The sequence below is a fragment of the Aedes albopictus genome, chromosome 2 (assembly GCF_035046485.1).
Source record: "Aedes albopictus strain Foshan chromosome 2, AalbF5, whole genome shotgun sequence".
NCBI classification, from domain to species: Eukaryota; Metazoa; Arthropoda; class Insecta; order Diptera; family Culicidae; genus Aedes; species Aedes albopictus.
In genome coordinates, this window is record NC_085137.1 from 421,304,124 (window position 1) to 421,330,499 (window position 26,376).

Sequence of the window (26,376 nt, forward strand, 5' to 3'; positions counted from 1 at the left end):
CCACTGGGATATCATAGAGCTCTTCCAGTTTACTATTATTGTTGGGGTGAGTAATGCTAGTACCGGTCATGGAACAATGGCTGTTGTTAACGTTATTGTTAATGCTATTCATCTGGTTATGGCTAGTGCTGTCGATGCCGGTGGAGTTGTTGTTAGGGATATTGCTGTAGATATGTTGGGCGCCAAACGTTGTTGTTGCTGTTGTTGGGCGTTGTAGTTCCGTCGTTGAGCAATTCGTTGGAAGGGACGAAGGACCGATCGCGTTCGATTGGTGATGATGGTGGGTGGCGATGGAATTGGGTTGTTGTTGTTGGTTATGGTGGTAATGGGGGTGGTGAGATGATGGGGCTATCGAATGATGGTGATTCTGTAGATGATTGTTATAGTAGTGTTGATGGAAGGCGTTAGTAGTGGTCATGTAGCCGAGGCTAGGGTTTAGCTTATTTACATTAGTATTACTTGATTGCGAAACGGCAGCGCCAGCAGTAGTAGGCGTTGTTGTTGTGGGTGATGGCGATGGCGGCGATTTAGGCTGAGGGTCAACAGCAGGCGGTGGCGATGCCGGAGGGACAGGACTAGAACTGGTGGAATCGGCTGCGGCAGCGTCAGGCTTGTTATTTTGCGTTGGGCTGCTTGGATGGTGATCATGGTGGTTATGATCCGTACCATTTGTGGTTACTTTTTCGTCGCTCTTGCTGGTAGTAGTAGTAATAGTAGTAGGCGGCTCAGGCGTTTTAGAAACCGTTGCTGTGGTTTGCTGCGATGTAGCATCAGTATTGTTGCTGCTGTTATTAATGGCGATGGGGGGAGTTGTGGTAGATGATCGTAAAGCAGCGCTGGTAGATTTCACGACGTCCGTGTTTTGATAGGATGGTTCCGTATCTTCCAGGCTATGAGGCTGCTCGGGACTTGGCGAGATTGAGGGCGAAGTGGATGTGGCTGTAAGTACACACGAAAAAGAAGAGAGAGAAAACACAAAAAGTAGTGTCACACACATGCTTCTGACGGCTTGCTGGTATTAACTTTCTTTCAAGCGGATTTGCAGCGAATTTAACAAAATCCGCTCAGAGTTCTCTGATTTACAGTTAATTGCACCTTTTAGTCTATATACAAAGCGAATCAGAAGCATCGTTTAATTTAGTATTCCATTAGCGTAATTATTTACAGGGAATACACTACAGTGATAACTATAAACTAGAAACGAAACCCTTTTAAAACTGTGCATAAGCAACCAATTTGGAAAAAGGAAATGTACAAAGCAAGCAGAAAAAGGGAACAGACAAAGAAAGATTTACGAAAGAAACGAAAGAGTAAGAGTAGGTCAGGTATGGAATGTGATGCAAAACTTGCCCCGAGTGAGGATCGAACTCACGACCTTAAGATTATGAGACTTACGCGCTGCCTACTGCGCCATCGAGGCAACTAATTACACTATTCTAGGTGGTCAACTTTGTTTGCGATCAGCACAGGTTTAGTATTCTGATCAAACGAAAAAAAAATGCAAACTGATAACGACGCAGCCTTCTCTTATCACAATATTCAAGCACCTGCCAGCATAACCCTATCTGGAAAGCAAAATCTAAGCAGCTATCTGAATGAACGGATGAAAATAATTCACATGTTTGTCATTAATCAGTTCCAAAAAATATATAATCACGTGCAGTGAAATTTGTTGAAAACATCGAATTTCCATGTATCAATGTCAAAAATGTGAAAAATTGCAGACCATCTTCACCAGCAAGATGACCACAGAAAATGATATGATGATTGCAGTGCCGAACCATGTAGTAATGCGCAACATAAACACTTAATATTCCGATCCAAACGACAGAAGCTGATTTGAAAATTTCTCTGACCCTCTCCTAACACAGAGCTCAATGGACGACAGGACTTGTGCTTTTTTCGCGCGCGCATCGAAGCATAATAACAGATATTATAGGAGGAGACATCAATATGGAAAATGTAGTACAGTGGATGGTGGTGGTTGGTACTTACGTCCGTTGGCATTGACAGATCCGTTGGTGATGTTATTAACAATCGACAAGTTCGCTTTCACTGGGGACTGTGGTGGGCTGGACGGAGTGGAGTTAGCTGTAAAGTGTAGAACAAAACAAACGGGAGGAAATGGAAAACATTTGGATGAGTATGTGGTTTGTACGAAAAAGGTTAGGTTACGCTCGATTGTTGATTAAACAATGATATATGTTTATCAAGTTTATTCTTAAATATTATGTGTTTTGTTTTAGGAAACTACGGAAATTACATTTTACTTTACAGTAATCAAAAGTGAAGTAATCTGAGATATTTCCAATGTAGGTACCAAAGAAAAATAGAAGGTTCATAAGGGAATTACTGGTTCAATTTATGGATGCACTACTGAAATAATTTTGAGGGATATTGATCTCATTTGTCCAAACAAATCTGGCGTTCGATTTGAATAGGTCTAATCTGCATAGGAATCACAGCAATCCTATAACCTATTTATATCGAACGCCAGAAATTATGGATGCCTGGAAGACGTACTGTGGAATTTCTTGAGTGATAATGGACGAGTTTTAGGCAAGTCTTTGATGAACAATATCTCAGAGTAATTTCTGAACTCAAAAAAAATCCTGCATAGCTATGGCGAAATTTATATAATACTTGTGATTATGATTACTACCCGGGCAGAGGCCAATTACTGACGATCAAAATGTGATATTGGTTTGTTTGAGATAATAGGTAAAAGTACTGAAAATAATAGCAAAAGTTTGTTCTTGAACCATCTAACCAATATCAAAATTTGATATTTGAAGATCAATCAAATAGCTCACTGCTACTGGTTATATCTTACCAAGAGCTAAATGTGCTATGATGATGATGTTCCAGGAGTAAAATTGATAATTTTCTGTACTTTTACAAACAAATATCACTTTTTGATCTCCGTATCAAAATATGCTATTATTGAGCTTTTTTTCTCTGCTCGGGTATGTCTTTATTTATCTTTTTACTCATGAATAGATTACACTAAATTATAGTTGAATACTAGAAATACACACTTTAAGTTGACAACTCTGAGTTGAAACCTAAATTCGGAGGATTCTGAAGAAAGGTTTGATGGAATCCATGACGGAATTGAATATCTAAGAAGATTTTACTGCTAAGAATCATTAGTAAAATGATTCAGAAACTCCATCAGGAATTTCTTTCCATATGCATAGCAGCAATTAGGTGGAACTAGATTTTTTTAAACAAATTTCTGATGAAATCACTGCAGTAACCTCGAGAAAAAAATACTGTAGAATAACTTGAAGACTACTCCCGGGAGTAATGACTCAATACAAATCCTGCAGAAGTATCTATGAGAGCGCTTAGGAAGCTAGATCCTAATCCTATGGAGAAATTGATAAAGTGATTTCTGGTATAACTTCAGTATGATGCCTAGTAAAATTTGTTCGGAATTTTTTGGCTTGAGCCTAATTGACCACCTGCATACGTTAGTATACGAGTATTGCCAGGTTTGAGACAATGTGGAGCTGGGGACTGTAGACAGAATAAACTACATTATCTGCGCAAGTTCATGCGGATGACAGATGTTCACATTTGATGCGTGATTTTTGCAAGCATGAGTTGATAGATTGTGCATTACAATTACTTCTGCAAAAATGAAGGGGAAAGTGGGCGGGAACGAAAAAAAAAAAATCTCATTTGAAAAGCAAAGCTCGCAAGTATTTTTTGACAGGATTTCTTAAAAATTTGGTAATCATTACAGGTAGAGCTTGAGTGGTCCTTTAAAATAATTCCTAGAGTTATGACTGACAACATCTTCAAAGTATTGTAGAGTGGGTCTTTTTCTATGTTCCAAACTTTAGGCGATTTTTTTTGAAGCCATCAAACTCATCCGATTACACTAGTTTACAGCATTTTTGAACTCGGTAAGCTGATGATCGTTTTTGAAGTAGAATCAAGCCCTGAGTTCGAAAACGAGAAGGAAAATAATTACAGTAGAGCGAAAATTTTTTCGACTTTCCATACAAGGTTGATGATTTGAAATCGATTTTTGTTCTATTTTAAAGCAAAGTCGCTCACTTCACACATCTCATTCTACGTAATCAATGCTTCGATTGAGCTGATTTTTTTACTGTAACTCGCCTACATATCATATGTCAAATAAACGTCAAGAAAGAATTTTTGATTTGTTTTTTTTCTTATTGAAAAAAATACATTTCTTCATATATTTTTGGAAAATTTGCTAAAATTTAAAGAAATCGTCCCTAAAACTCGCCAATATCTCGAATTTCATCAATCTGACGCAAAACCTGTATTCAGATGATCGAATGGTATTATATTACGCTTTTAATTTATGGAAAAATATTTAAAATTGGTTGATCAAAACGCAATATATTTGAATTTTATTAAATTCCATATTTTAAAAAATTACAAAGCTTGATATTGAGCTAAAACTTAAAAACTGTTCTACCTACTTTAAATTTTTTGAAGCACGGTTTCGAAATCAGCGCTAAATTATGCTTCAAAAATTTTGGTCGTTGACAGAAGTTCACGTCTTTCGTTTTATTTTGTAAACTAGTGTTACAGGAAAACCTTCGACGAAATTGAAAGAAAACGCTTTCCTTAAAAACTTCACAAATTCTTCAAGAATCGACTACCGAAGCAATTGCTCCATGAAGTTCATCTTAAGATACATTTTTGTTTTCAGACACTCCTTTAAGAAACGTACCAAAAGGTCTTCAAATTGAAATTCGTCTAAAAGTTGAAGAAAATCATCAAACACAACCCCAAATCATCCACTAAAAATAGTTCTAAAAAAAATAATCAGTAATTTATTTAAAAAAAGCCGGTATTCGTAAAAAACAATCTGTCCGGAGTTTCTCCAAGAAATTAACAACACATGTTCCCAGAAATTCTGTTCTAGATGTGTCTCAGGGATACTTTTCAATTAAACACTCCACTAAATGTAATGATTGCCACCATTGAATTGCGGGATTTTTCCATGAGAAATGAAATTCAATTATAATTCCAGATTTTCCAGGTAGTATACACTCTGATGATTTATATTAGAAATTCTGCAGGCAAGTTGACAAATTTAACCATTCAAGTAGTCAAGACTCAGAGGCAAAACAAAACTAATTCTTCTTCTTGTAGTTCTATCAATAATTTAACTTATTCCTTAAAAAATGTCAGTACGAACAGAGTTTTGCCTACTAACTACACTCCGACTTCTTTCGTTAGACAGACTCCTTCTAAACAATAAAACCCCAACACGCAAGTAAACAGACTACTAGTAGTTGAATTTCATTGATGTTGATCGAGAATGATTCGTTATAAGCGTTCAAATTAAAAGTAAAATTTACGAAAAATAATTAATATATGATCTATGCAAATGACTTACACACTGCACGTCACGGTCGCTATATCGTGTAAAATACTGCCTGTTGTAGTTACTATTGATATTCGGTTCCAGAGGCACGTTCTCATCCATTTGCAAAATTTGTGCCTAGGGCAGGACAAATTTCTTGATATCAATTCATTTCCTGGGGGAATCTTTGGAGATATTTCTGCAGGCATCTCTGAAGTAACGCCAGAAGAAATCCCTAGACAAAAAACTACAGGAATCTTGATCTTGAAAATCCTAAAGAAAAACATGAAGAAATCTGGATTAAGCTTTGGAAGAATCCCTATAAAAAAAACTTTGGAGGAATTCCGTGAAAAAAACTGGAAAAATCTCTAGAGATATCCCGATCCATATTCCGAGACATCTCTGGATGAATTGACAGATATTTATCACACCAACTCATCTCCAGGAGGAATCCATGAAAAGGAGCGCTTGAATGCATCCTTGGAAGAACCATTCTAATAACCTCTAGCGCATTTCCTGACTGTTTCTGATGAAAATCCCTAGGTAATTACCGGAGGAATATTTGAAAAATCCTGGAAGAATTCTAGGAGATACCCCTGGAATAATCTCTAAAACTGGTGAGAAATGCTTGTCAATATTTCCAAATAAATCTATGAATGAATCAATCACCGGAAGAACCCCTGTACAAATATTTCAATGAATACCTTAAAACTCCCTGGAAAAATCTTCGGATAGATCCTCATTATTATTTTTTACAGAAATCTGTATCTTATTAAGAAAAAAACTTCTGAAGAAACCCTTGAAAGAATCCATCAAATATTCTCTAGTGAATTACCGGCGAAAATAATAAGTACCCAAGTAACCACGAAGCCGTATATAAGTGCATCAATTTTGCCATATATTGATAATTAAAATTATGAATATAATGCTGCATTACTTTAAACACCCCATTGAAGCAATATTAAAGTCGAAAAGGGCCCCACTAAAATCAAATTAGTGCCACATATTGCAGCACGCTGACAGCCATTGCTAAAGTAATATAAATGCATGTGCTGTACATTTGCATTTGACATGCTTGATACGTGCAACACGAAAAACCAAAACAAAAATCTATTTTTAGCACCGTTTCGTTATCGACGGTACTGATGCCCTCACACATTAATGTTTGAACCATTATTTTTTTGTAGTCGGATCGGGAGTCGAACCAGAAGTGTTGAAGACCGCTAGATGAGTTCCATACGCGCTGGCACCTTGGACCGTTTCTGCTGCAGTGATAACAACAGATATTTCATTAACTAAAAGGAAAATGTTCTTCTATCTCAATCATTGTAGTAGAGGGTAAAACGACTATGTCATATGTAATAGAATACAGTAAACTATCACATTCCGATAAATTACTGAAAATTACATAATGCATTTTAGAAGATATTTAATCAACATAAGAAAATAAAAACCTCGACTACAACACCCTTCGCACATTGCTCATATGCTAATTGTGATTTCTATCGTTATTGGCATGTGATTGCAGCGTACAGAAAAGAGAAAAGTTCATCTCTGAATAGCTTTTGCTGTCGCCGATCGATGGCTCAAACGGGGATTAAGTTGGTCGGGAGTCGAACCAGAAATGTTGAAGACCGCTAGAGTTGACCGTAAAGTTGTTCAATCTTCTTGATTTCATTTGTTTACCATTAGAGTCAAGCTTTTATAATTGTATTGTTAGAGCAAACTTTGCTAGTTTGTACATTGCATTTATTCAGTTTTTGCAGTGTTGAATTATTGGATTATCTTATATCACCTTTTCATAAACCCGAATGTAAAGAAAAATGCAATGCATCATCACATTGATAATGCCAATCTAAAGGATTATTGCATGACAAGTGTGGAATTACTGCATTTCGCATTGCAAAGGTTGATATTCAGTCTAATTCGTGCAATGTTATAAAGCTTGTGATTACTTGGGTAATCACTGAAATATATTTCAGTGATTACCCAAGTAACCACAAGCTTTATAACATTGCACGAATTAGACTGAATATCAACCTTTGCAATGCGAAATGCAGTAATTCCACAATTGTCATGCAATAATCCTTTAGATTGGCATTATCAATGTGATGATGCATTGCATTTTTCTTTACATTCGGGTTTATTAAAAGGTGATATAAGATAATCCAATAATTCAACACTGCAAAAACTGAATAAATGCAATGTACAAACTAGCAAAGTTTGCTCTAACAATACAATTATAAAAGCTTGACTCTAATGGTAAACAAATGAAATCAAGAAGATTGAACAACTTTACGGTCAACTCTAGCGGTCTTCAACATTTCTGGTTCGACTCCCGACCAACTTAATCCCCGTTTGAGCCATCGATCGGCGACAGCAAAAGCTATTCAGAGATGAACTTTTCTCTTTTCTGTACGCTGCAATCACATGCCAATAACGATAGAAATCACAATTAGCATATGAGCAATGTGCGAAGGGTGTTGTAGTCGAGGTTTTTATTTTCTTATGTTGATTAAATATCTTCTAAAATGCATTATGTAATTTTCAGTAATTTATCGGAATGTGATAGTTTACTGTATTCTATTACATATGACATAGTCGTTTTACCCTCTACTACAATGATTGAGATAGAAGAACATTTTCCTTTTAGTTAATGAAATATCTGTTGTTATCACTGCAGCAGAAACGGTCCAAGGTGCCAGCGCGTATGGAACTCATCTAGCGGTCTTCAACACTTCTGGTTCGACTCCCGATCCGACTACAAAAAAATAATGGTTCAAACATTAATGTGTGAGGGCATCAGTACCGTCGATAACGAAACGGTGCTAAAAATAGATTTTTGTTTTGGTTTTTCGTGTTGCACGTATCAAGCATGTCAAATGCAAATGTACAGCACATGCATTTATATTACTTTAGCAATGGCTGTCAGCGTGCTGCAATATGTGGCACTAATTTGATTTTAGTGGGGCCCTTTTCGACTTTAATATTGCTTCAATGGGGTGTTTAAAGTAATGCAGCATTATATTCATAATTTTAATTATCAATATATGGCAAAATTGATGCACTTATATACGGCTTCGTGGTTACTTGGGTAGTCTTTGAAAAATCCAGAAAAAATCTCTATTCCTGGAATAATCTATAGAAGAACCCCAATAAAAAATCCTTGGAAGATAGCAATTACTACAGGAATCTTGGAAATCCCGTAAAAAACTTGGAAACATCCTTGAATTAAGCTTTGGAAGAATCCCTATAAAACAAACATTGAAGAATTTCTATAAAAAATCTGGAAAAATCTTTGGAGAAGTCCTTGTTAATATTCCGAAAGATGACTGTGGATGAATTGATAGATGTTCATCACACCAACCCATTTCCTGGAGGAATCCATGGAGAGGAATTCTTGGTAGAACCCTTCAAACAATCTCTAGCGGAATGCTGGCTAAAATACTTAGGTAATTACTGAAGCAATCTGAAAAACCTTGGAGATACCCCTGAATTATCTATGTAAAACTGTGGAGAGATTCCTGTCAATATATCTAAATAAATCCATGGATGAATTGACAGATATTCATCATATCAAACCAGTTCTTGGAGGAAATCGTGGAGAAGAATCTTTAAGGGAATCATTGGCAGAACCTTTTTTTTCCTCCCCACAGGTGGGAAAATAAAGGGCAGAACCCTTCAATAAAACCCAAGTGGATTTTCTAGATGATTCCTGGCGATAATAAAAAAAAAAAGAAAATCCTTCGTAATTACTGGAAGAATTCCTGTAAAATATTTCGAGGATTACCTGGACACTGGAAAAGTGTCTGGATTAATTCTTATCAATATTCCTACAGAAATCTGTGGAATAGCTTCTGCAGAAATTCTAGAACGAACTTCTAAAGAATCATCTGAAAAAACTCTTCTAAAAACACCTAGTAAATTTCCTGATTCATTTCTGGCAAAAATTCCTAGGTAACCGTTGCAGAAGTCTTTGAAAAATCTGGAAAGAATTCTTGGAGATATCCCTGGAATAATCTATGTAAGAATCCCTACAAAAATCTTTGGAGGAATGCATTGAAAACCATTGGACAAATCTCTGGAGAGATCTTTGTCAATATTTCTTGAGAAATCTGTGGATGAATTGACAGATATGACAAATATCTCCTTCGATTCATTTTCTGGTGGAATCTGTGGAACAATTTTTTCAGGAATCCTTGAGGAAACCCCTATTTTTTATTTCATGACTAGTTTGTTTTGAAAATCATTAGGTAATCACGGAATTACTTGAGAAGTCTTTGAAAAATCCTGAGTGAATTCTTGTAGAAATCCCGGGAATAATCTCTAGAAGAATTCCTGAAATTTTTTGGAGAAATACATTAAAAACTATTGGATAATTTTCTGGAGAGATGCTTGGTAATATTTCGAAAGGAATCTGTGGATGAATTGACAGAAAATTATCATCCATCCATTTATTTCATGGAGGAGTCTATTAAGCAATTCCTGCACAGATACTTGAAGGAACTCCTAATGAAGAAATCCTAGGATGAAGCCTTTAATAAATCCGTAGATGACTTCCTGACTTTTTTTTTTTTTTGCAAAATCCCTATAAAATCTATAGAGAAATTACTGGAGCAATTTATGAGGAATCTCTGAAAGTATTCTTGGGAAATCCTTGCAATGTTTTTTGGAAGGATCCATTTAAAAATTAGTGAAGGAATTCCATAAAAACCTGAAAAAATCATTACCGATATCATTGTCAATATTCTAAGAGGAATCTTTGGATGAATTCGTGAAGATGTCTTAAGGAAATCACTAAAAGATTTCCTAGACGAATCCTTGAAGGACTTAAATAAATTCCACTAAAGAAATCAGTAGAGGAAGCTTTACGAAAATCTCAGGATGAAATTTCGAATCCTTGGCAAAACCATTGGAATATTCCTTGTAGGCATTCCCGAAGCAATCCCTGGAGAATCATCTGCAGAAACCGCTGAAAACAACCATGTAGAAATCCGTGAAAAATCCCTAGAAGAGTGCGTGAACTAGGAAGAACAATCCGTGAAGGAATCCCTAAGAAATCACTGAAGCAATCTGTGGATCTCTCACATGTAAAAATGCCTGGATGAATTTCATAACGAAAACCTACGTGATCCCGGAATGAATGTCTGAAGAAATCCCTGGGGTAATCTAAAGAAAAATCTTTCAAGTATTCTCTGTAAAAATCACAGGAGGAAGTCCTGCGTGAAAGAATTTCTGAAGAAACTCCTAGATGAATAATTGGAACAATCGTTGGAGAAATCTGTGGAGTAATTTCTGTAAATGCCTGGAGGAATATGATCATTATTTTTTATGACAACCCTGAAGAAACCCCTGATTTTTTTTCAGAAGCACCTAAAGAAAACCATAACTGGAGAAACCTCTTAAGGTGTCATAATGCATCACGAAGCTTTCAAACGAATCATTGACTTTTTGCTTTTCAATGATTGTTTGCCTCGTGTTTGAAGTGATAAAAAATTGTCAATTCTGCAGCAACGCAGCAGAAAAAGTATCATCGTAATCACTGCGAGTGAGCAAATAGAGTGATACTTTTTCATACGAATATTCGCTTTGGTTGGAATCTATGAAGGAATCCCTAGGATTCTCCTAGAGGATCTCCTGAAGAAAACGCCGAAGAATCTCGATGAATTTCGTAATCTCTGTAAAATCCCTGTAAAATCCCACCCGTTGATGAGTTTCTGGAAACCTTTCTAGAATCATTGGGGCAATCTTTGGAAGAATCTCCAGGGTAATTCTTGTAAACACCTAGAGAAATATTATCATTAGTTACAAAATTCCTGAAGGAACCCCTCGACAAATTATTCAAATTTCTTCAGAGATAAAATTTCAGAAGAAACACCCGAAGAAAACCCTAACAGGAGAAATCTCTGGAAAAAACTCCTCTAGCGAGGAATTCCTAGGGAATCATTTGATGAATTTTTGGGGAAATCTCTGGCTAAATCATTGGAGAATTCCTTGCAGGCATTTCTGAAGCAATCATTGGAGGAACTCCTGAAGAAATCGCTGAAGACAACCCTGGAGGAATTCAGCAAAAATCTTCATAGGAATCCGCAGAGGAATCCCTAAGCAATCACTGCATCAATTTCTGGAGGTGTCATTGTTAAATCACTGGATGAATTTCGTAACGAATACCGAAGTGATCACGAAATAAATATCTGGAGAAATCCCTGAAGGAATTCAAGGAACTAAATCTGCAGTAATATCTGTAAAATCTCTGAAGAAAGTCGTGAATGCATTTTTGGAGGAATTTGTAAAAACATTTCTATATGAATCATTGGAAAAACCCTTAATAGAATCTCTGTGGCAGGTCCTGTAAATCCCTGGAGTAATCTCTCGTCATTACTTTTTGAAGGATTCCTGAAGAAACCCTTGGATGAACCATTCGTACTCCTTTAGGAAAAAAAAAACATAAAAAATTTCCTAAGAAACCGCATTGGAAAATCAGGATGAAACTTGCAGCAATTACTGGAGAAATCTACGGTGATAATTCGTTGAGGAATCTAAGAAGAAACTCCTGCAGACAATGCACAATGGAAAAAGGGTATAAAACGAGAATAAATTCAATATCTCTGCTCAGAGTGGTGGATGGATTGGAATTTATTTTTGACATAAACTGCAAAAATCCCTACAGTTTCAGATATGTCATTCACCGTACGATTTCTTAGGAATACATTCATGTTTTTCCCCTAAAGGAGTACGAGTACGAATGATTCGTCCAAGGGTTTCTTCAGGAATCCTTCCCACTGTGCAATGTGTCAAAAAGGGATTCCTATGGTACATAGCAGCTCCACCAAATGACATTATTTCGAACTGAGAATTATTTAGATAGACAGTATTATTATTCAATAGAATGATTTCCATGTTATAGACACAATCTTCGTGAGCGCATGGAGCCCGCCACCAAGTCTGCTGAAACGCTATTCTCCAAGTTCACTACTTTATTTACCACAGATTTTTGGTTTGGGTGGTGTGGAGAAAACCCGCAAATAAATCTTCCATTTTATTTTGACATGTTAACTTTGTTTACCGTGTCAGGTCAAACACTTTAAAACTGCAACATCGACTGCTTCAGCTCTGGGAGGGAGGGGGGCCACAAAAGTATGGCAATAAAATTTCGCAACGGATGCTTTTCTGGGGAAAATGAGAAAAATATGCAACACGTCGCGTCGTCGGGGGGTGCCAGTCGGTAAACATGAAGGTTCATCGCAACAAGACTTGTTCATCGTCTTTTAGTTAGGTAGCTAGATGTGTATACTGATAGGCACGTAAAGCGCAATGAGGGGATCTCCTGTCGATGAAAAATTCAAACGCGACAGGCAGTTGCACTGCAGACGCAAACATTGTTTATTCTGGGAGAAAGAGGAATGATTAAACTTTCAACGTGAGATGATACGGAGGTTCGTGCAAGAGCAGATGCGTAGATTGGACCCACTCTGTTGATTGCAATGCAAAATGGATGAACTGTTGCGAAAGAGTTATAAATTTAAGAATTCAGCAAATGAAACACCGCATTAAGTTCGAGGAAACAACTAACGGAGAAGCATGGTTGAACGATAAGAGAATTTCACTAGGAAGTAAAACACCATGCGTCCCCTTTGCCGGTATTCCTTTCCATTTCCAATGACTTACCGGTGATCTTCTTGAGCGTGTACGAGCCTCGCTGTGATTCGGTGGCCAGTTTGTCGACGATCGCTTCCAGTTCGGCGTACACTTTGGCCGTTTCGCTGTGGAACTGCTGCTCGGAGGCGAACAGGGTCTGCAGATTCGTCACCAGGAACAGTATTCTCGAGTCGAACAGGGCTGGCAGTTCATCGTGCAGTTCGCTGTTTAGCACCTCGTAGGTGCGTTTCGCTTCCTCCAACTGTTCCCGGCCCTTTGTAACCTAAAAAATGAGCAACGGGAAGGAATGTTAGTTCTGATTCAGCACAGATTTTGGATGCATTACAGCTTGTACCTTAACGTCATCCTTGCGTTTGGCAGCATTGGCTTGCAGGCTTTGGAAGGAGTGCCTTTGGCTGTCGTAGTCCACCAGTTTGCGACCTCGTTTGTCGATTTTTTTCTATAATCAAACAGAGAAAGCTATCAGTATCTTATGTTTCGCCAATAAAAGCGCAGCAACCAAATTACCCTCATCTCTGGAAACTGGGACGTGTAGGTGTTGAGCGGTATCAGCACCTGGTCACCGAGTTTGTGCGAGAAATCCTGGAATAGCACCTCGACGGTGTTCGTCTGAGCGTACAGTGCCTCTGATCCGGTCCACTGGCCTTCGTATACTTCGTTTATGGCTTCCATGAGGCTCTTGGATGCGGTTTGGACAGCTGAAAGAAAGAAAAAGGGATTTTTACTATGCAAATCATAGATTTCAAAGCGAATGAAGCAAGATAACCCAAGTAACATTTTTTTAAATTTCTTCAAATGAACTAGAAGAGGTTATTAGAATCTGTTATTCTGTTATAATTCTGTTATAATCAACGCACCCCCGGGCCGTGGCCAATCTGCGTTGTTTCGCTGGGCGATACGTCTACCAGTAGACTTGTATCTGCCCTATGCTAAACCGATTAGCATATCAAGTCCTTTCCACTGATGAGTAGGCTCGAATGTCCCGCCCCTCCCTATAACCCATAGGGGGAAATAAGGAGTTTCCAGTTTCAAGTATTGTATTGATTATGACACCAACTCTTTCTATTCCTTGGTAAAAAAAAAAAAAAAAAATCACTAGACTTGTTTTATCAGACTACTATTAATAATGAACATAATTAAGATACAAGTTTGCATACACAATTGTAAAAGCAGTGTTAGATACTTTAAAGTGAATTGAAAAATGTAAATAAGATAAATTGTAAACTATTCCGCGGCGACACGAATGCTTCAATAGTGTCATAAATAAACGCGCAAGCAAACAAATAATTGATATTGAAGTATGCATATTGCATTATCTATTAGCAAAGTCGTAGAAAGAGTTGGGCGCCTGATTATAAAATTGTTGTACTTATCTTGTGTGTTTCGGACAAGTCCCGTTTGTGTTGGCCATTGGGACACTTCTTGCTTCAAAACGGTCGTTTCTGGAATGGAAAGAGAATAATTGGCCGCACAACTCCGCAAATGGGCGGCCCGCACATATTAGTATAATGTTGCAATGATTGAAAATAGTAGAGTATAATTGTTAATCTATATGAATACTGCTACTAGTTCAGGTTTCTCACCCTCCACGATTCTCTAGATACTGTTATAGTGTGTTTGTTGTTAATTTGTTGATAAGTGAAGCCTCCAGTACTTCAAAATTCAATGTAGCGAAGATCTTGAGCGGATAGCATTCATTGATAATGATAGTGATTATTTTAATATAATATGGCTTAACAAAAATTACTATTCAATTATTTTAAATCGGATTCGTCAATAAAATTATTGTTCATAAAATAATTAACCATGCGAATATCGAACTACACAAACTAAAAAGTGTTATTATATTTTACCAATGATTTCATCCTAATCTTGACCCTAACATAGTTATGCGCTTAGTGGACAATGACCAAAAATGGTGTTGTTTCGACAATAGTCACATACTATGCCCTACGACATTGACGATTCTATTGTCTATGGCTCACCTATTTAGCGCCACCCAGCAGGGACTTGGTCTGGTACCCAATTCAGTATATCCGCTCCACGTAATGTACCGTACCTCTTTCGATTTGTGATATATTACGCGGAACATTACTCTCTTCATTCGGATAGCGGCTATGTAACCCATTGGATTAAAAACCTCCATCAAACATGAAGCGATTAATCGGAGACTGAAGACTCTATACCAAATTTGGCTCAGAGACAGGTAATCAGTGAAGTCAGTTTTTCTCGTTTGTCAGAGACGATTGATACGTATTAAGACAAACTTTCCACTGCATCTGCCAGCAATAATCGGTGATCGATCAACATTTCGAGTACCTACCCCAATTTACACAAGTATGCCAAGGATCACCGCTCATGCTTTACAATACAGTTGGAAAAACTAGAGCAACACCTGGCCACAATGATGCATAAAGCACTAAAGCGGACCGGAAGTGTCGGTGAGCCAGCCCCACCAACTAGAAGAGGTTATTAGAATCGTCATAAAACCAAAATGAAAGGTATAAGGTTTTATGACGGTTCTCAAAACCTCTACAAGACTAATTGGACATCTAAAAGTTACTTGGGAAGACAAGGACGAAAAAACATTATATGATCGAAAGGTAGAAGAAGGATTTCGTCGAACACTTGACTAGTTCAAGCTATCATGTTGGGGAATTTAGTGAATCTAGGTTTTCATGGAAGATGGCAGCTGCATACAGAAAGATATTTGACGTGAAAATGTTGACTCAGTGTCATCGTTGTTATTATGCAAAATAGATTTTTGAAAGTTCTGATTGACAACAAACATACCTCGCACACATCGGATGTAGTTGTTGAACTCTTTCTGCAGTCTGGTGGCACTGTTCTGCTGCCTGGTGAAGTTGTTCAGGTGCTCGTCGAAGATTTCGTCTGCGGTTCGGTCTACTTTGCCGAGATTTTGTAAGAGCTGGAATGAGACGAGAATCAAACAGAAGGAAGATTAATACGACGGATGAATCTAGGTATGAAGATGAGGCGAATGGATAAAAAATAATAGCAACCTCGCGTGGGGATATTTATGGTGGCGTGGCGAGATTGCGATTTTGGCAAGGTTTCGGGGTTGTCGTAATTGCACGGATTTATGCTTCCTCCTAGGAAGAAAGAGGGCAATAAATTGTGATTTTGCTACCGAGATACGCACCCGAGGAATCGTTTCACTCTCGTCGACTCTTGACTCGACTCTCATCCGTCAGAAGCCGGGTGATGGCGATGGTAATAATAGAGTCGGACGGTGGTGTCTCATTGTGGGAGCGAGTCGACCCAACCGACCGACGAGTGAAAAGATGAATTGTGGAGCATCGTTTTATTGACGGCTGGGCGTGATATTATGAGACACTTTAAGAAGGTGGTCGTTCTTGGTTGGGAGCAAAGCCAAGTACAAGATGATGGCGGTGTCAGACCAGACGAAGTCCGCTATTGTCAATCGGCACAATTGAACATTCTTTTGAGGAATCTCAGACAAAATTAATCAAATAATGCACCATGTCGTTATGAAGAGGACAATGGTTGGTAACCTTGTTGAACCATTTCTATTTAAATTCTGATGGCATTTCTATTTAAAAGTATGCTATATTATTACCTTTCAGTGTTTTTAACTAAGCATGCATTTCGATATTCAACCTTTGAAAAAGCTTATTCATTCCCAGAGATGTAGGACATTGCCGAAGATAATTTGTGATAGCAACTAGAACTCTGGAGATTCTAACCCGGGATTCGTCCAGGGGCGCATCCTGATATTGCTCTTGGAGCTTTTTTTATAATTCTCCGCTTCTTCAAGAACACAACTTATGGGCCTTGTGCAGAAGTTTCATCTACGATATTTCTAGGAGTTCCACCTGAGATTCTTGCAGTAGTTCCACCTGCGATCTCTTCAGCAGTACCACATAGGTTACCTCCAGGAGCTCTATCTGACATTTCTCTAGAAGGTGCATCTAAGATTTCTTCAGGAATTCAACCAGGAGTTTCATCAGAGAACCCTCCACAAGACAATGGAGATTTTCCAGATATTTCTCCAGATTTATTCTAGAGCTTCATTTAGAAGTTGCATCAGGGTTTGTTTCAGGAGTTCCACATGAGATTACATCTGAGATTCTTCCAGAAGTTACACCTGTGATTCCTCCAAGAGTTGCACCTGAAATTTCTCCAGAAGTTCCGTCTAGGATTTCTCAAGTCCATCTGGGGTTTCTCAACGAGTTGCACCTGAAATATCTCCAGAAGTACCACCTGGAATTTCTTCAGCAGCACACTCTAGGCTACCTCCAATGATTCCAACAGGAATTCCCCCAAGAGTTCCACTTGATATTCTTCTAGAACTTCCAACTGGAATTTCTCCATGAGCTTCAACTGGGATTACTCTAAGAGTTCCACCTGGAATTTCTACACATGATCCACCTTGACCTTCATCAGCAGTATCAGGCTTTCTCAAAGGGTTTAAATTAGAATCCCTCCAGGAGTTCCACCTGTGATTCCTGCAAGAATTCCACCCTGTATTTCATCAGTAGTGCCATCTTAGGGTTCCAACAGAAATTTTTCCAGAAGTTCCTCTGTGAGTACCTTCGAGAAGTCCTCCGGTAGCTCATTTGGAAAAATGTTTCTTCATGAATACTTCCGCAGTATTTTTCCAGAAGTATTCCTACGGAATCCCTTCGTTGAGCATTTCTTCAGTAGCACTTTGATGTTTCTTCAGATGTTGATCTACCAATAATTCCAGCAGTTTCTGTAGGAGTTTCCTCGCAACTGTACCTTTAGAAGTCTCTCCTGAGTTTTTCTTCTTTAGTTACGAGATTTTCGGCCGTAGGCCAGTTCATCTCGGGAACCCAAGAAATGTAAGTGTCATTGGAAAATGCTCTCCCAGTCTATTCCCCGGTTTACCTCATGCTACGAACTTCTTTTGGAGTTGTTGAAGAAAGTTTGAAAGTGTTTGAGCTTCTTCGGGAGTGTTTTTGAGAAATTAATCATGTTGTATTGTTTCAGGAGTTCCTTCGACAGTGTGCCTCCAGGAGTTCATACGGTAGTTTCTCTTTTTGAGTGTTCTTCCTGGAGTGTTCCTCATGTATTGTTCCTTCAGAAGTTCGAATGTGCCTCCGGTTTTCCTTCGAAAAGTTCTTACTGGTATGATTTTATAGAAGTACTTCCGAATATGCTGTTCTAGGTGAATATCAAAGAAGTTGTCAAAAATTATTAAACAAATTGCCACAGAAATTTCCATAGGAATTACCAAAGAAACTGGTGCAATAATTTTAAATGGAATAACCGAATTTCCATAAGAATTGAATAATTCCCAAAGAAATTGTCGAAACAATCCTTAAAAAATAAATGAATTTTCGAAGTTGCCAGATGAGTTGACGGTGGTTTGAAAAAAAATATCGACGAAATTTTCAAAAAATGCCGTAGGAATTCCGCTGAAGAATATCGAAGAAACTACGACCACCTAGTTGATGGTAGGTCAAACTCAGTCCGTTAAGCATTGGGCGAACATGTTTCCGTGACTATGATTTGATTCGAAAAATGTTCAAAGTGTTACGTTTGTTTGTCTGTGAATTCTTGATATATTCCTAGAGAATTACATTTACAAATGTTGTATCCGTTGGAAATGCGAACTTTGCCTAAATGTGATTCAAACGCGGTAAGGTAGAGTAACCAAAGGAAACTTAGCAACTTAGAAACTATTGTCAATACCACTGCCAACCAAGGTTGAAAAAACTTACCTTAACATCAGATTACTTGTTGGAACATTTTTACACAATTGGTGTTAGCGAATGTAAATTGTCGACTTACAATTGCCGATGGAATCCCCAAAGAAATTACATAATTATTTTCATTTTTTTAAGACTCCCATGAAGGAATTTCAAAGGCAATTATCGAATTGCTGAGAGAATTGCCGTAGGAATTTCCAAAGAATTTTCACGAGAAATCATCAAAGAAATTGCTAAAGAAATTCCCAAAAAAAAGCATTGCCTACACAATTTTGTTGAAAAATGCTCAAGGATTTTCCAAAGAAAATTGTCAAAAGATCTCTCAAAAAGATTGTCGAATATATTCAAAAAGGAATGGCCAAAAGAATTTTACAAGAAACTGCTGAAAAAGAAATGATCAAATTCCTAAAGAAATCTCGAAAATTCGCTATGGAATAATCGATTAAATCTACATAAGGATTTTCCAAACTGATGAATAAAATTTCCGAAGAAATTTTCGAAAAATCTACGAACCTTAAAATATTATTATTAGCTTTATTAGCGAGATTTTCAGCCCGAGGCTGGTTCATCTCCAACCTTAAAATAAATTGCCTTAGGAATTCTCGAAGCAATTACCAAAGGAATGTCTAAAAATGTCAATGAATTGCGAATTAAAGTTACCCAGAAATTACTAAAGAAACTGCTGAATGAAAGCTCAAAGTGCTATAAAAATACTGAAAGAATTCTCAAAAAAAAAAAATTGCCACAAGAAATTCAAAAGAAAATGCAGAAACAATTCCCAAAGAAATTGCAGAAACAATACATCGACATTCCAAACTAAAAATATAACAGATAGCACTTTTTTGTGTGGTAGTAAAATCGAATTTTCTCGGTGAAGAAGCTGTTCCGGAGCACGAGGTGAACATAGAAAGTTGTCTTTTCAAACCATTCTTGATTTCTATTCACTAACTTTTCACAAAACTATCTCGTTTTCTAACAATTAATGTTTTTCGCGATTTTTTCATACGATTTGACAGTTCTTGACTACACAGTTAGAAAAAATCACCAACTTCGGTAATGTTTTACCGAAATCTCAACCGTTAAGTTTGTTTTACAGGAAAAAATCGGTAAAGGTAGTAACTTTTACCGAAGTTCGTTAGAGTTTGACAGATAAACGATAACATTTTACCGAAATTTGTTATTATTTTACAGAATTTCGTTAAAAATCCATTACCGAACGCTCAGCGGTTGAGATTTTGGTAAAAATTACCGAACGCGATTAGCTGTGTACCATGGTTTCGTGAGCTTGAGGTGAGAATTTGAGAAAGTTGAAAACCGAGAGTAGCACAGACGATGCATTGAATACAAGCGATGGTGTCGCCGCCGGGTTGTCAGCGCTGGAAACTAGATGCTATAAAAGTTCTTGCATGCAATTTTTACTGCTGGCGCCAACTGGGAGCAATCAATAAAAAAGTAAACAGCAATCATCCCATTCCCAATAGATCAACATTCCAAGCTAAAAATATCACAGATGGCTCTTTTTTGTGTGGTAGTAAAATAAAATTGTCTCGATGAAGAAACTGTTCCGGAACATGAAGTAAACACAAAACGTTGCCTTTTCAAACCATTTTTTATTTTCTTTTCACTAACTTTTCACAAAACTATCCCATTTTCTAACAATTAATGGTTTTCGCGATTTTTCCATACGATTTGATTTGCTTCCGTGAGCTCGAGGTGAGAATTTGAGAGAGTTGAGAACCGTGAGTAGCACATACGATGCATTGAATACAAGTGATGGTGTTGCCGCCGGGCTTTCAGCGCTGGAAACTAGATGCTATAAAAGTTCTTGCATGCAATTTTCACTGCTACCGCCAACTGAGAGCAATCAATAAAAATGTAAACAGCAATCATTATTGCCGACGAAAAAATCAAAACAAAAAATACAAGAAACTCTCCCAAAAGAACCTCCAAAGAAATTGACGAATGAAAGAATTTCTGAAGAAGTTTCCGAAGGGATTCCTGAAGAAGTATTTGTAAGAATTTCGGAAGAAATTGTCGAAGAAATTCCCGAACAAAAAAATCAAACAAATAACCAAGCGAATTGCCAAAGATTTTTGAAGGAATTGACCAAATAAATTAGAAAATAAATCTGTAAACGAATTTCCGAAAAAAAACTCTTGGAAAAATTACCGAGGACATTCCTGGTAGAATTCCAAGCAAAAATAAAAAAGGATGTTTCGAAAGAATTACTGGAACAATTTTCAGAGAAAATTAAATTGTTGGAAGAACTTATGGAAAACAATCTCGGAAGAATCATTGAAAGTATTGCTTGTTAGTACTCCAAGAAGAATCCCTGAAAAAAAAAACTTATAAATATGGAGGAATTCTTAGACAAACGCGTGCAATCATTCACGGAAAAAATCCTGAAAAGATCAAAAAACAGGATTTTTTTGAGGAATTCGTAAAAAATTCTGTACTTTTGGTAAAATTCTCGGAATGATCCCAGTGGAAATCATGAAACAGCTCTCAGAGAAACTACTGACAAATTGTTTGCTTATTCAAATTAATCATTTTAGAATGTCTGAAGAAACATTGTAAAACAATTTTGGTCAACATTTTCCCAAATGAAATCACAAAGGTATTGTCGAAAGGATTATCAAAAAGATTATCGAAGACATGCTTGTTGGGATTTCCGAAGAAAATGACGAAGAAATCCTCGGATAATTTTTTTAAAGAACTCCTTAAAGAAGTCTGAAACACATTATCAAAAGAATTTCCAAAAGATTTACTGGAAAATTTTCAATAAATATCAAAAAATTACCGATGAAGTTGTTTGATAAATTTCCAAAGGATTACCGAAGAAATTTCTAAAACAATGTTCGAATTAGATGCCAATAGAATTTTTGATAGAATCTAGAAGAATTTCCAGAGAAATTTCTGGCAGAACTCCAACAGACATAAAGAAGGAAATTAAGAAAGAATTTTCAGAAGAACTCCCGTAAGAGTACCCACAAAAGTTCAACTTATTGGACGCAGTAGCTTAATTTCCCCAACGAGGGAGGAAAAAAAAGAGTACACAGAGAAAACGGAGGAACTTCTAAATAATAAATAATTCCTGAGAATTCCTTAAGGAATCCTTGCAAGTATTCAAAGAGGAATTCTCAGACGAACTCGTGGAATAATGCCCGACGATATTCCAGAAAAGATTGAAAAGAGGAATTCGTAAAAGAACTTCTTCAAGAATTCTTGGAGGAACTACTGGTAAAATTCTCAGAAGGACCCCTAGAAGAACTCCCACTGGAATGTCTGGAAAAGTTCCATTTGGAAATCATGAAGACATTCCAGAAGGAACTACTCAACAAATTGTTTGCTTGAAAAAATATCCCTTTCAGAATGCCTGAAAAACATTGTAAAATAATTCTGAGGAATTTTAAATGATCATGATAAAATCATTAAGGAAGGCTAGTGGAAAGATCCTTGGGTAATTATTGAAATAAATATTTCTCTAACAAATTTAACAAGTTAGGTAAGACAGCTTTCATATTTTTCCCCTAATACTTTCTGAAGGTAATTCTAGAAATTCTAAAGGAAAGACATTTTTTTTAAAGAACTGTTACCAACACTAGCTTAAGGCCGGACGGGACAGTGGTTGAATCGCCCGCCATTGCTCTGTTATTAGTAAGATGCAAATCTCAACTTCTACTTCATATTATTGGCTAAAAATTTGATTGTTCATTTGCTCACTTGCGGTGCACAATCGACTAAAGTTTCAACTACGTCAGTGTAGTGGAAATTGATATTTGTATCTTCAAAATCGTGAGGCAAATTGTTAGAAAGAGAAGGAAGATAGGAAAAATTACACGTCGTTCTGTGCGGCCTTAAAGAAAAAAAAAATTCTCTGAAGCATAAAGTTTTAATCAATATAATCTGTTTAGTCAGAAAACCATGTTCTACTACTATGGGGGCATCCATAAAGTACGTCACGCTTATAGGGGGAGGGGGGAGTGTGCGTTTTAAGTATACGAAAAACCCATACGAAGGGAGGAGGGGTGTCAAAAATTTCCGAATTTTGCGTGACGTACTAAATGGATGCCCCCTATCTGCTATACCTCGTTTCTAATCACTGAATCGTACACCATTTTAAAATCAATAAACGAATAATAGGCTTGCAAGTTCTACCGTCTACCCTCGTTGGTTTGACCGCATTTAATCTGAACACTTTTTAATTTGACCCCCTCTAATCTGCACATCGTTCAAACTAAAAATGGTTTAAACGTCATTCTGCTCATGGAACGGAGTGAAACGGAACGCAGAATCAAAACAACACAGCAAAAAGGGTTTCCAACAGTGTGTTTTTCGATGCCCACAAGGTTACTAGAAGTTCAAATTAAAAAATGAGCCCCGCTGGTTTGCATGAGGTGTCGTTCAAACCAACGGGGGTAGACGGTACTCCCGAAATTTGCCAATCTTCTGGTCAATCTTCATTTGATTCGTCGTTAACAGGCTTTCACGAAACCAGTTTGGAGGAGCCCTTTATCGGCGAAGGACTCCTGCATTTATTCTGGTTTATTCTGTTGAAGAGTAAACGTGACACCATTTTGTACACCGCATTGAGAAGTGTTATTCTTGTTATTCTTTGACATTGACGCACTGTGTTACTTTTTGTAAAGTAGGCAAATGAGGCCCCCAACTAGCTAATAGGTAGTTCTGGTTCCCACATCTTCAACAGGGTCATTTGGTCGAACGCCATTTGACCGAAATGGTCATTTGGTCGAACGCTGATTGATCGAATGCCGTTTGGCCGAAACAGGAATAATGAACTAAAGTGATCATGTCACTATTGTCCTCATCAGTATAATTAGAAAGAACAGCTATGATTGAAAGAAGGGAAAATCCTGGATAAAATATTGATAGTTTCAACACCTACTGATCCCTGAATTGTATACCTAACTAGGAAGAATAGCCGATGCATTAAAGAAGGAAATACATATTACTGATGATCATATTGGCAGCTAGAATGACAAAAGGTTCTTCTGAATTCTTTTGAACATAATTCGGGCAAATGGCATTCGGCCAAATGGCTGGACACCTTTCAACAGAGTATGTATTTCCTGCAGCTGTGCACTAGCGTGTTTGAAAACTTCAGCCGGGAGTTCGTCCTTTCTAGGAGCCTTATTTTTCTTCCGCTTTTTCAGTTTTACGGACGTTCGACACAAGAGGATCAGCCTTTGATACCTAACGTTTATTGCTAACTCGGATTTTTTCTCGATTTTGTGTAATTGAATACAATAAAATGACCATCAAAGTATCCTTGACTGTAATTATTGACACCAGATCACATACAAAACTTCCGTAACCGCCATAAAACGGCAAAATTTTGCAAACAAAACAAAACAAGTTGACGCATATTGTTGATGCTCTCGTAAGCCGGCTTTTTAAGGAAATAACTACAACACATTACCGTACGCGTATACAACACCGACAGGCAATCAACGTCACTCTCCATCATGCATGGGAGTCACTGTCAAGGCTGATGTAGATATTTTCATTGCATGTATGTAAATGCATGTACATTAGGAAAATTAACTGCATACATCGACAGTTGAAATGAACATACAAAAAAGTATGAAAACCGTACACGTACACAAATCCACCTGACTCAACCACGATATTGGACCAGAGGGTAATTAAATCATCATTTTGCGGTTTTATATTGCACACTGCACAGGTACAGGTACCGACCGGGCACATGCACGTAGGCAGTCGTACAAAGTGCAGTACGCGGACGGAGATCGCAGACATGCAACAATTTGTGGCTCGCCCCAACAAGTCTTTCTCCGGATTTCGAGCTTTGCGTGCCGCGCCGACTGAACGAATGTTCGGGGTGGCAGTGGGTGGAAAATATGGGCCTACAGTTCCCACGCTTGACAAGAGGCTGTAGCAGCGCCCACCTACCAACTTCTCGTTACATGAATGCCGAGGTTTTGCATTCGGTTGAACTTTACCTTTGGTAGTGGTTGAGCTCTCCGTTGGCTAGCTCTGTTGGCTGTAGTTCTCCGAGCGACCTTCACTTTTGTTGAACTTTTGAATAACAGCAGCGCGTGTTGCTGAAAATATTTGCTATTCATACCGGAAAGATTTCTCGTATGAATAAGGCAAGGAGGAAGACTCATCGCGATTCGGTTTCGTTTTTGTTTGAAACGGGAAAGTAAAAAACTCGACCGATATCAATTTGCTATTTTAATTTTAACGATAATGACATTACACTGAGCGAAACAAGAATAGCACCACCATGTTTTTCCACAGCAATTTTAGAATATCCAAACCAATTCAATTTTTTGCAGTGTAGGAAGTTATTTCAATCTGTTTTACAGCTTTTTTGTTAATAACGTTCTAAATATTGTGGACCATTTTCGTTTAAGCCGAACAATTCATGAAAAAATGAGCGAAATAAAAATAGCACCACTTTAGCTTTTGATCAACGTTTATTTATATTCCAACAAAAAACAAATTCAATCAAAGTTTTAGTAACTTAGTAGTGAGTGTACGAGCCATTGTTTCGAATGACTTCAATGAGCCGTGATTTCATAGACAAAATCAACTTTTCCAGCGTACTCTGCTCGATCTGCTCCCAGCATTCACGAATACGACGTTTCAGCATGTTAACGTTGTCAAATTGTTTCCCGTTTTCATAAACGCGCCGAGCAAGAATAGACCAAAGGTTTTCTATGGGATTCAGATCCGGAGAACATGACGGCCACTCGAGAACTTCTATGTTTTTTATCAGAAAACCACGCTTTAGTCATCTTAGAGTTGTGAATCGCGGCATTATCCTGTTGGAAAACGAAGTCTGGGCCCATCAATACCTCGCCGTGCTCAATTAGGCTTATTTCCAGCATTTCAATGTAATCCTCCGACTTCATTTTTGTTGAGATCCACGCCAATGGAAGCTTTCCCCGGAATGAGAAAGCTCCCCAAACCATCAGAGTACCACCACCAAAGTTCCGGCTCATTTTAACATCCGGATCTTTCCGGAGATCGTGCCAGTAGCATTGCCAACCATCTGGACCATCAAGGTTGAACTTTTTTTCGTCCGAAAAGATCACATTTTTCCATTCGTCCGTCCAGGAAATATACTTTTCAGCGAAATGAAATCGATGCAGCTTATGCTGCTTTGTCAAGTTGGGCTTGCCGAGCCTTTTGTGCCACTTCAAGTTTTCGTTGCTCGACAGGATTTGCTGCACACGTCTTGTTGTCACCGGAAGTTGTAATTCTGCTCGAATTTGTGATGCTGTTCTTTTCTGGTTCACTGCTTCTCTATAAATCCGTCGCTTATCCCTCTCCGTGAGCTTGCTTTTCGTCCCACGTTTGTCTGTGCGCCGGCCATTTTCGGGGTTTTTCAGGAACCGCACGATTACGGAATGTGATCGCATGATTCTTCGACCGATTTCTCTAGAAGAGAGGCCTGCATCATGGTAAGTTTTAATTTTTACTCTTTCTTCGGAAGTAAGATGTTGCGCACGACCCATTGCTGCTAGACTACCGAAAAACAAAGGTTTGTTTCGACTATATTTGAACCACAGCTTCACACCCGATAGGAACTGACTGCAACTGACGCAAAACCAAAACAAACACCTGTCAAAATTTGCACAGGATGCTTCCGTC

General features: G+C 37.8%; 1 protein-coding gene and 1 non-coding gene across 2 annotated transcripts; both read right to left on the reverse strand.

Moving 5' to 3' along the window:
- LOC109426687 (myc box-dependent-interacting protein 1) lies at positions 1-26,144 on the reverse strand (the record flags this gene model as incomplete). The annotated part of the gene is given in 8 exon segments (XM_062848565.1): positions 1-367; positions 449-939; positions 1,996-2,091; positions 13,025-13,277; positions 13,350-13,454; positions 13,523-13,713; positions 15,809-15,962; positions 25,578-26,144. Coding segments are annotated over 8 exon segments (2,224 nt in total), but the record flags the coding sequence as incomplete, so codon positions are not given.
- On the reverse strand, positions 1,348-1,420 carry Trnam-cau (transfer RNA methionine (anticodon CAU)). Its single transcript has one exon. It is a non-coding gene; the product is annotated as a tRNA-Met (tRNA).
- Positions 26,145-26,376: the final 232 nt, after the last annotated feature.